Source organism: Lithobates pipiens, unplaced genomic scaffold (assembly GCF_037356315.1).
Source record: "Lithobates pipiens isolate NorthernLeopardFrog02 unplaced genomic scaffold, aLitPip1_a1.2 Scaffold_23, whole genome shotgun sequence".
Lineage (NCBI taxonomy): Eukaryota > Metazoa > Chordata > Amphibia > Anura > Ranidae > Lithobates > Lithobates pipiens.
The window spans coordinates 334,609,176-334,621,044 of record NW_027507785.1 but is presented as its reverse complement, the minus strand read 5'-3'; the positions used below and the strand labels follow the sequence as shown (position 1 = coordinate 334,621,044).

The following is an 11,869-nucleotide window of genomic DNA, read 5'->3' as shown; positions in this document are numbered from 1 at the left end:
CTGCGCATGCGCGAGTCGCGCAGCGCAATAGGAAATCTCCGCGCTGTCACTGGGACCCGTGTGTGTCCCAGCAGACAGCGCGGCAGGGCAGGAAATGGCGTAGACTCCCACGGGAGTCTATGCCCGGAAGTGGGTGTAAATACCTGTCTTTGACAGGTATCTCCACCCCCCTCCCCCCTGAAAGGTGTCAATTGTGACACCGGAGGGGGGGAGGGATCCGATCAGCAGAGGTTCCACTTTAGGGTGGAATCCCGCTTTAACTCCTTACAAAGAAAAGTAAAAGCAGAGCCCCCCCCCCCCCCCGGTGGTGGGGGGAGGGGATTACAGTCTGTTCTATGAAGCCTTGTGAACTCTCCCGTCTCTTAGAGGGGCTGACGTGGGCAGTGGCGGTGTTGAACGCGGGGCACTCCATGCCAGGAAGGCGGACGCTGATGCCAGCACAGAGTCCCGGCAAGTTATGGCACACGGGGGGGGGCAGAAGAGCCCCCAAGGCCCGGATCCTGCCAAGCTGGCACCAAAGGCCTGCAACATGTCAGACAATCTACTGACAGCAGCCATCATTCTTCCTAATGCTGATCTCTGAGGAACGTGGCCCTATAGTGGAGATCTACATAACCTTCCATACACTACACATGATATTCTATAACTGCTCTATATGTAATAATGCCTGAACTGAAGACAATACTTCCACAGCTGAGAAAATTCCTCCTCGTCGATACGCAACAGAATGTATGTACAGGGCAGGTGATATTGTCTATAGTATATTCATTATGGAAGGGAGTATCTCCTTTCTTCGGTGGCGGTCGGGGCGTGTTGCGCCCCTTTCTGAGGTGGCAGTCAGGGCGTGTCGTGCCCCTTTCTGCAGTGGTGGTCCGGGCACGTCGCGCCCCATTCTGCGGTGGCGGTCGGGCGTGCAACACCCCTTTCTGTGATGGCGGTCGGGGTGTGTCGCGCCCCATTCTGCGGTGGCGGTCGGGGTGTGTCGCGCCCCATTCTGCAGTGGCGGTCGGGGCATGCAACACCCCTTTCTGCGGTGGCGGTCGGGGTGTGTCGCGCCCCATTCTGCGGTGACGGTCGGGGCATGCAACACCCCTTTCTGCGGTGGCGGTCGGGGTGTGTCGCGCCCCATTCTGCGGTGGCGGTGAGCGGTGACCCCCGATTTAGCAGTCAGAAGAGACAATATAAGTATGACACATTTTCTATATTTACACCGATCGCCCAGTGCAGGGCAAACGCGCGGCACAATCCGCCATTGTCTCCTGTTATCAGGTCTTCGCCGCTTTCCCTCCAGTGTTTGGATGGCAGTTTCCTCGCATTGTCATTCCGCTAATTACAGCGCAGCGAAGGCGAGCGACGCCCATACATCATGTACGCTCACTGTGCATAGCAAGTGCAATGCTGCCCCCCTGTGGGCAAATAGCAAACTCACCCATACATTGGGGAACCCCAGAAAAAAGTCGGAGAGAATAGGTGAGGACCCCGAATGAGGTCAATAGTAACCAGTACAGCCCTCTGCCCCCCCCCCTCTGGCCCCCTCTGCCCCCCTTCTCGCCCCCCAACCCCGTACTATTCCACCCACCTGATCAGTCATCAAGAACTTTGTCATTTACAAAACAAAGTAATACAATTTTTTTCTTGGGACACTAAGATTTTTTTGGGGTGTTATTATGTTGCAAAAAGGGATTTGTATATATGTATTTCCTCCGGGACTCGGGAGGAGACGGGGGGGGGGTAGGAACCCACGGGCCCCTCTGTTGCCCGCTCCATCACCCGTTGTGTGCACAGGGCACATGACAGAGAACCGGCCCAATGTGACCAATCACAGCAGATCACATGATAACTGTACACAACGGATGAATTCCATTCATGCCATTCATTGGGTACTATTGTGACGATTGCTGTGTGATTGGTCGCAGTGATCACATGGTACAGACAGGGCCAATCACAGCTAATCACAACAACACACATTTCATTCAGTAAAAATGGTTGTTTATAACAGTGATATTCACTGCTATAAGCAATCATTGTGTGGAAAAAAAATAAAAAATGCGATTACTTCCCAAGAGGCGGGACTGCGTTGCTCTGGTCACAGTATGTAAAAGACATAAGAAAAGAAAAAAAAATTGTAATTAAAAAAGACAAAAAATATTTAAAAAAAATCTATATAATTTTTTTTGTTTACATACTGTCACAAGTCAGTGACCCTAATCACCGCCACACCAGTCATATGATGATTCTGTACCGCACCGGTGACAGGATGTAAAAAAAAAAAAAAAAAAAATTGTGAAAAAAAAATAGTATAAAACTAGTAAATACCTCTGTCTACTTTCCAAAAAGGGGTGATTTGGGGGGTATTTGTATTGTCTTGGAATTTTGGGGCCTCAAGAAATTAGATTGGCTGTCAGTACATCAGGACTGATCAATTGTGAGATATTCCATAGTTTGTGGACTCCATAACTTTCCAACAGACTAAATAATATACACTGATTTGGGGGATTTTCACCAAGGAAATGGAGCAGAATAAATTTTGGCCTAAATTTATGAAGAAAGATTATTTATTATAAATTATATTGTTATTATATATAATTATTATAAATGATAGCTTTATGAAGAAATATGATGTATTATAAATTATATTATTATTATTTATTATTATTATTATTATTATTAGTAGTAGTAGTAGTATTAGTATTATTATTATTATAATAATATAAATGTATGAAGAAAGAATATTTATTATAAATCATCATAGATTTAAAATAGCTATATCTATCTATCTATATATATTAAATATAATATTTAGGATAAATATTATATTATATATATTTCTAAAATATATTATTTATTCTATTTATTAAATATAACATTTTAACATTTTAATAATTTAATAACATTTAATAATTTTATATATATATATATATATATATATATATATATATATATATATATATATATATATATATATATATATATTGTATAATTAAATGTTTTTAAATTATTAAATGTTATATTTAATAAATAGAATAAATAATGCATTTTATAAATAGAATTGTGTGTAAATAAATACATTAATTTATTTCATTATGTGTAATATGTATATGTGTATATGAAGTAAGATTATTTATTATAAATGATGTTATTATTATATATTATTATTATTATTATAAAAAAAAATTTTTTATTCATTATAAATCATCATAATTTTAATCTTCACGGATAGAGATGAGCTTCGAGTACGACTCGAACATCGCCTGTTTGGGCCTTCGTCGAATTGCGAGCGTTATGGGCCGTTCGTGCCAAAATCGAGTGGCGCATCACGGCCCATAATTCACTGCGGCATCGCAGTGCATTGCTGGCTGATGATTGGCCAAGCATGCACTATGACCCACATGCTTGGCCAATCACAGCGCCGTCTGTACAGAGAGCTGTAACTGGCCAATTATGATTCAGGGGGTTTAGCACACGCCCCACACTATATATGCATGGCGACCTTATCTAGTGTGTTGCGGCGGCGGGGAGAGATAGACAGAGGGAGAGAGAGACAGTGTCATTTGATTTAAGTTAGAGCAGGCAGGCGAGTCAGTTAGCTTCAGTTACAGTGTATGGGGGATATATATGCATCCTAGGTGTTGTGTATGTGTGTGTGTATATATATATATATATATATATATATATACACACTGTATTCAGTTTAGCTAGATCCGTTCCTGTTATGCTCTTCCTAACACACTGACAGGCAGGCAGGTGATTGTGGCAGCTGCACTATTTTCAGTTAGTGTGCTGTGTTCTTTGCACAGTGTGCACCTAAAGCTTTACCTGAAAACAATTGCTGGTATTCTCATAGTAATAATACTACAGGCAGGCAGTTGATTCTGCTAGCTGCAGTATAATCTATATATATATATATATATATATATATATATATATATATATATATACATCCCAGCTTTGTGCAGCTACATCTCCCTGCAGGCCATTAGTATGTCTAGAAGGCCAACAAGGAGAGGCAGACAGTCACAAGCCAATAAAAGAGGGCAAGCAGGCTCTGTGTCTAGAGGCAACAGTGCTGGTCGTGGACGCGGTGCATCTTCATCAACACGTGGCCATGGGACACGCTTGTCCTTTTTTTCGGGACCTGGACGTGTTGAGCCGCAACATGCCGAAGACTTGGTAGAGTGGATGACCAAGCCCTCTTCATCCTCCTCATCCTCTCTCACCCAGGCTCAGAATACTTTGTCTGGCAAAGCAGCTGCCAACACATCGTCGTCCCTCCTCTCAATGTCATCATCAGTGACTCCTTCCCTAGACCCACCACGTCCTCCTGAGGAGTCTCCTGAACTCTTTGAGCACAGTGTTGGGTACATGCTCCAGGAGGATGACCAGCATTTTGTAGGCTCTGATGATGACACTCAGCTAGAGGAAGGCAGTAGCGTGAGCGCAGAGAGAGGGGATGCTCAAGAAGGACAGCAATCTGGCAGTCATGTTCCACAAGCTGCAGCATACTGCCAGGTTTGCTACAGCGATGAAGAGGGAGGGGATGATGAGGACACTGACTCCACGTGGGTGCCTGGAAGGAGAGAGGAGGAGGAGGAGGAGGCACATGTCCAACCAGCCAGTTTAAGGGCAGCACACCTACTGCATCACACCGCAGAGCTCCGCATGTGCAGGGAGCTGCTTGTGCGCTTTATTCCAAAAGTTCTTTGGTGTGGGCCTTTTTTGAGACGAGTGCATCAGATCGCACCGCTGCTATTTGCAACATATGTCTCAATCGTAATTCGCGTGGCCAAAACATCAGCTGCTTAGGAGCCACATGCTTGACCAGACATATGTTGACCTGCCATGCAGCTCGTTGGCAAGCGTACCTCAAAGACCCACACCAAAGAACAAAGCGGACCTCTCCTTGCTCCTCATCAGCTGGCATCTCCAACCCCACTAGACCTTCAGTCCTCTCTGAAACCTGCTCTGAGAGGAATGAAGGTGTAGGATTAGGTGTGTCACAGCCAAGTGCTTCCGGGAACTCTGCTAGTGGTACACCCACGTTCGATTATAGCAGGCAAATGTCCCTGCCCCAGCTGCTGGACCGGCGGAAGAAGTTCACTCCCAGCCATCCACATGCCCAGCGGTTGAATGCTAGCTTGGCTAAATTGCTAGCACTTCAACTGCTGCCTTTTCAGTTGGTAGACTCGGCCCCCTTCCGTGAGTTTGTACAATGTGCGGTTCCTCAGTGGCAGGTCCCCAAACGCCACTTTTTCTCATAGAAGGCGATTCCGGCTCTCTACCGGCATGTGGGAGGCAATGTCCTTGCCTCGCTGGACAGGGCGGTCAGCGGTAAGGTGCATATTACCGCTGACTCATGACCCAGCAGGCATGGACAGGGACGTTACCTGTCTTTCACGGCCCATTGGGTCACTCTTCTGGCAGCTGGGAAGGATGCAGGACAAGGTGCAGTAGTGTTGGAGGTTGTTCCGCCACCACACCTCCAAAATTCTACTAATGGTGATTCTGCCACACCTCTCTCCTCCACCCCCTCCTCTTCTTCTTCCTCCATGGCCTCTTCCTGTGCTTTGTCCTTGGAACCAGCGGTGCTCCGCAGGCATTCAAGGGGCTATGCAAGTACGCAGGCAAAAAGATGCCATGCCGTGCTTGCGCTGGTTTGTTTGGGGGACAGGAGCCACACTGGGGCGGATGTTTTGTCAGCTCTGCAGGGGCAGGCCGAGAGGTGGTTGATGCCACGCCAGCTTAAGCCAGGAATGGTGGTTTGCGACAATGGCACCAACCTCCTCTCCGCCCTCCGACAGGGACAACTGACCCATGTGCCCTGTGTAGCTCACGTCCTTAACCTGGTGGTGCAGCGGTTCTTGGGCAGGTACCCCGTGCTTACAGGATGTCCTGAGGCAGGCCAGGAAAGTCTTTGTGCATTTCCGCCAATCATTTAATGCCTGTGCTCGGCTGGCTGAGCTCCAAATGGAATTTAACCTGCCCAAGAACCGCCTTATATGTGACATGCCCACCAGTTGAAACTCAACATTGGCCATGCTGCAGCGGCTGCACACGCAGCAGAGGGCCATCAATGAGTACCTGTGCGACTACGGCACCAGGACAGGGTCAGGGGAGCTCGGTTTTTTCTCACCACGCCAGTGGGGCATGATCAGGGATGCATGCACTGTCCTGTCACCGTTTGAGGAGGCCACAAGGATGGTGAGCAGTGACAGTGCATGCATCAGTGACACTGTACCTCTTGTCCACCTCTTGGAGCATACGCTGCGTGGAATAATGGACAGGGCACTTGAGGCAGAACAGAGGCAGGAAGAGGAGGACTTCCTTGCCTCTCAAGGCCCCCTTTATCCAGACAGTGTTCCTGCTGGCCTGCCAATCACACAGAAAGAGGATGAGGAGGAGGAGGAGGAGGAGGAGGAGGAGGATGATTGTGTCACCATGGAAGTGGAGCCTAGCACTCAGCATCAGCAGTAGTCTTCAAGGGATCATTTACAGTCCCAAGAAACCTATGGACTTGTACGTGGCTGGGAGGAGGTGACTGCGTATAATGTTGTCCTTAGTGACCCAGAGGACTCCGGACCGAATGCTTCAGCTAACCTACGCTGCATGGCCTCCCTGATCCTGCAAAGCCTGCGGAAGGATCCTCGTATTCTTCGGATCAAGGAGAGGGACCATTACTGGCTGGCCACTCTCCTTGATCCACGGTACAAGGGTAAGGTTGCCGACCTTATCTTGCCATCGCAGAGGGAGCAGAGGATGAGACATCTCCGGGAGGCCTTGCAGAAAGGTCTGTGCAACGCGTTCCCAGAGACTGGGAGGTTACAAACTCCTGGTCCTGGACAACGTGTTGCTGAGGCATCGGTCAGAAGGAGCGGTGGAGAAGGTGGCCGTCTGACCGATGCGTTCAGACAATTTTTTAGTCCGCAGCCCCAAGGTATGATTGGTTCCAGCACCCATCGCCAGCGTCTGATTTACATGGTGCAGGAATACCTAGGGGCAAGGTCAGACTTGGACACCTTCCCCACCGAAAATCCTCTGGCTTACTGGGTCTTGAGGATGGATCACTGGCCAGAGCTTGCACAGTATGCAATTGAGCTACTGGCCTGTCCTGCATCCAGCGTTCTTTCGGAACGCACCTTCAGTGCTGCTGGTGGCTTTGTTACCGATCACAGGGTGCGCCTGTCCACCAACTCGGTTGATCGACTGACCTTCATCAAGATGAATCAGTCTTGGATCACCACCAGCTACCAAGCACCTGATGCCAACGTGCATCATGACAGCTGCGTCTTCCCCACCCCCTCCCAGTAATCTGTCCACCAGATCGGTAGACAACATACAGTTCGGTGCTTCAGGTCTTTGTTACAGATTGGCCTCTCTGTCCTTCTAAGAATTGAGTCCCCTACCACCAGAATCTGCCTTTCCTTTTCATTTGCTTTTTATAAAGCAAATGAAACTATCCCCTAAAAATGCCATAAAACTATCCCCTATTTTGTAGACGGTATAACTTTTGCACAAACCAATCAATAATCGCTTATTGCAATTTTTTTTTACCAAAAATATATAGAAGAATACGTATCGGCCTAAACTGAGGAAAACATTATATTTTTTTGGGGATATTTATTATAGAAAAATGTAAAAAATAATGTGTTTTTTTTTTTAAAAGTTGTCGCTCTATTTTTGTTTATAGCGCAAAAAAAAACGCAGGGGTGATCAAATACCACCAAAAGAAAGTTCTGTGGGAAAAAAGGACGTCGCACGACCGCGCAATTGTCAGTTAAAGTGACGCAGTGCCGAATCGCACAACGTGCTCCGGTCAGGTATAAAGGGGGTAAATATTCCGGGGCTGAAGTAGTTAATAGAAAAAAAAAGAGGGATTTACAAAGAGACGAAGAATTGAAGTTGTCCCCGCCCCTTCCCCCACCGGCCTATCAGAAACACTAAGGAACCCCCCCCAGAGCCCCGCCCCTCCTTGGCTATGTGCGGTCTGGCCCCGCCCCTCATGTCATTCTCCTCTCCGGCCGCTAGGTGTCTCCCTTCCGCAGTGTCCTTTCGTCGCTGGGTGACGTCATCACTGCGCGTCGGTGCGGAGGCTCCTCCGGTATAACAAGAGGTGAGGGGGCGGGGTGGTGGTGGTGGTATTGGGGGTCCCCGGCCCCTCCGGGTAGGGAAAGCCGCACCCGTGTATATAGATATCTGTATGGGAGGAGGTAGTCTATAGATATCTGTATGGGGGGGAGGAGGAGGTAGTCTATAGATATCTGTATAGGGGAGGGGGGGGGTCTATAGATATCTGTATGTGAGGAGGAGGGGGGTCTATAGATATCTGTATGTGAGGAGGAGGGGGGTCTATAGATATCTGTATAGGGGAGGGGGGTCTATAGATATCTGTATGTGAGGAGGAGGGGGGTCTATAGATATCTGTATGTGAGGAGGAGGGGGGTCTATAGATATCTGTATGTGAGGAGGAGGGGGGTCTATAGATATCTGTATGTGAGGAGGAGGGGGGTCTATAGATATCTGTATGTGAGGAGGAGGGGGGTCTATAGATATCTGTATGTGAGGAGGAGGGGGGTCTATAGATATCTGTATGTGAGGAGGAGGGGGGTCTATAGATATCTGTATGTGAGGAGGAGGGGGGTCTATAGATATCTGTATGTGAGGAGGAGGGGGGTCTATAGATATCTGTATGTGAGGAGGAGGGGGGTCTATAGATATCTGTATGTGAGGAGGAGGGGGGTCTATAGATATCTGTATGTGAGGAGGAGGGGGGTCTATAGATATCTGTATGTGAGGAGGAGGGGGGTCTATAGATATCTGTATGTGAGGAGGAGGGGGGTCTATAGATATCTGTATGTGAGGAGGAGGGGGGTCTATAGATATCTGTATGTGAGGAGGAGGGGGGTCTATAGATATCTGTATGTGAGGAGGAGGGGGGTCTATAGATATCTGTATGTGAGGAGGAGGGGGGTCTATAGATATCTGTATGTGAGGAGGAGGGGGGTCTATAGATATCTGTATGTGAGGAGGAGGGGGGTCTATAGATATCTGTATGTGAGGAGGAGGGGGGTCTATAGATATCTGTATGTGAGGAGGAGGGGGGTCTATAGATATCTGTATGTGAGGAGGAGGGGGGTCTATAGATATCTGTATGTGAGGAGGAGGGGGGTCTATAGATATCTGTATGTGAGGAGGAGGGGGGTCTATAGATATCTGTATGTGAGGAGGAGGGGGTCTATAGATATCTGTATGTGAGGAGGAGGGGGGTCTATAGATATCTGTATGTGAGGAGGAGGGGGGTCTATAGATATCTGTATGTGAGGAGGAGGGGGTCTATAGATATCTGTATGTGAGGAGGAGGGGGTCTATAGATATCTGTATGTGAGGAGGAGGGGGTCTATAGATATCTGTATGGGGGGAGGGGGGTGTATAGATATCTGTATGTGAGGAGGAGGGGGTCTATAGATATCTGTATGGGGGGGGAGGAGGAGGGGGGTCTATAGATATCTGTATGGGGGGAGGGGGGTGTATAGATATCTGTATGGGGAGGAGGAGGGGGTCTATAGATATCTGTATGGGGGGAGGGGTCTCTCTATACAGTATGGTCGCTGATCATGTCCATCCCTTTATGACTACAGTGTCCCCATCTTCTGATGGCTCCTCCCAGCAGGTTTTGCACCATGTCACAAAGCTCCAATCATCTCACCACTGGACAATGAGGTCCCTGTCCTCCAATGGCCTCCACACTCACCACATCTCATCCAATAAGAGCGCCTTTGGGATGTGGTGGAATGGGAGATTGGCGTCATGGATGTGCAGCCGACAAATCTGCAGCGACTGTGTGATGTCATCATGTCACTATGAAGCAAAATCTCTGAGGAACGTTTCCAACACTTTGTTGTATCTATTCCACCAAGAATGAAGGCCAAAGGGGTCCAATCCGCTACTAGCAAGGGGGGACCTAATAAAGGGGGAGGGGAGAGCAGGTTTCGGATATAAATGGCAGGAAGTGACATTGTAAAGGGATGAATTTAACATTCTATAGTAACTTTGTATCACATCGACCAATCAGAATTCATTGTGCTGATCTGATATTGTTTGAAATCTCCTCCTCTTTTCCCTGTGGAATTGAATGAAGTTCTCCGTGTTCAGCGTCTAACCTCTCTCCTCCAATCAGGGTGAAGAATGACGACTGGAGCCGATGTCCGGGATATTTTGGAGCTGGGGGGAGGGGAGTCGGAGACCCCCGGGATCATCAGCAAGAAGGACATCATCAATGCAGACAAGGTGCGTCCCTGAGGGGTGCGGAATCCATCCGATGTCACCCAACCAATCACCATCATCATCTCACAGGCCAATCAGGAGGATCGACCTCCATTCCCGCACATAGCTCTGACATATACCGCAGTGCTGTACAGAGATCACTGAGCCAATCACATCAGTCTCTGTACAGAGGAGCTTACACTCTAATGTCCCCTCCCCCCCAGTCACATCAGTCTCTGTACAGAGGAGCTTACACTCTAATGTCCCCTCCCCCACAGTCACATCAGTCTCTGTACAGAGGAGCTTACACTCTAATGTCCCCTCCCCCCACAGTCACATCAGTCTCTGTACAGAGGAGCTTACACTCTAATGTCCCCTCCCCCACAGTCACATCAGTCTCTGTACAGAGGAGCTTACACTCTCATGTCCCCTCCCCCCACAGTCACATCAGTCTCTGTACAGAGGAGCTTACACTCTAATGTCCCCTCCCCCACAGTCACATCAGTCTCTGTACAGAGGAGCTTACACTCTAATGTCCCCTCCCCCCACAGTCACATCAGCCTCTGTACAGAGGAGCTTACACTCTAATGTCCCCTCCCCCCACAGTCACATCAGTCTCTGTACAGAGGAGCTTACACTCTAATGTCCCCTCCCCCCACAGTCACATCAGTCTCTGTACAGAGGAGCTTACACTCTAATGTCCCCTCCCCCCACAGTCACATCAGTCTCTGTACAGAGGAGCTTACACTCTAATGTCCCCTCCCCCCACAGTCACATCAGTCTCTGTACAGAGGAGCTTACACTCTAATGTCCCCTCCCCCCACAGTCACATCAGTCTCTGTACAGAGGAGCTTACACTCTAATGTCCCCTCCCCCCACAGTCACATCAGTCTCTGTACAGAGGAGCTTACACTCTAATGTCCCCTCCCCCACAGTCACATCAGTCTCTGTACAGAGGAGCTTACACTCTAATGTCCCCTCCCCCCCACAGTCACATCAGTCTCTGTACAGAGGAGCTTACACTCTAATGTCCCCTCCCCCCCCCCACAGTCACATCAGTCTCTGTACAGAGGAGCTTACACTCTAATGTCCCCTCCCCCCACAGTCACATCAGTCTCTGTACAGAGGAGCTTACACTCTAATGTCCCCTCCCCCCACAGTCACATCAGTCTCTGTACAGAGGAGCTTACACTCTAATGTCCCCTCCCCCCACAGTCACATCAGTCTCTGTACAGAGGAGCTTACACTCTAATGTCCCCTCCCCCCACAGTCACATCAGTCTCTGTACAGAGGAGCTTACACTCTAATGTCCCCTCCCCCACAGTCACATCAGTCTCTGTACAGAGGAGCTTACACTCTAATGTCCCCTCCCCCCACAGTCACATCAGTCTCTGTACAGAGGAGCTTACACTCTAATGTCCCCTCCCCCCACAGTCACATGAGTCTCTGTACAGAGGAGCTTACACTCTAATGTCCCCTCCCCCACAGGTCACATCAGTCTCTGTTCAGAGGAGCTTACACTCTAATGTCCCCTCCCCCCACAGTCACATCAGTCTCTGTACAGAGGAAGCTTACACTCTAATGTCCCCTCCCCCCACAGTCACATGAGTCT

General features: G+C 48.5%; 1 protein-coding gene across 2 annotated transcripts in view; it reads left to right on the top strand.

Moving 5' to 3' along the window:
• The first annotated feature begins 7,793 nt into the window (after positions 1 to 7,793).
• Positions 7,794 to 11,869, top strand: part of DMAP1 (DNA methyltransferase 1 associated protein 1) — a 130,282-nt gene continuing 126,206 nt past the window's right edge. The window contains exons 1-2 of one of the 2 annotated variants that reach the window (XM_077450763.1): positions 7,794 to 7,814; positions 10,172 to 10,281. In XM_077450763.1, coding sequence (XP_077306889.1) covers positions 10,180 to 10,281 — 102 coding nt within the window. In that variant the 5' untranslated portion in view covers positions 7,794 to 7,814; positions 10,172 to 10,179. Of the gene's footprint in view, positions 7,815 to 7,996; positions 8,108 to 10,171; positions 10,282 to 11,869 lie in introns of those variants that run through there. The other variant, XM_077450762.1, reaches the window with a different exon arrangement.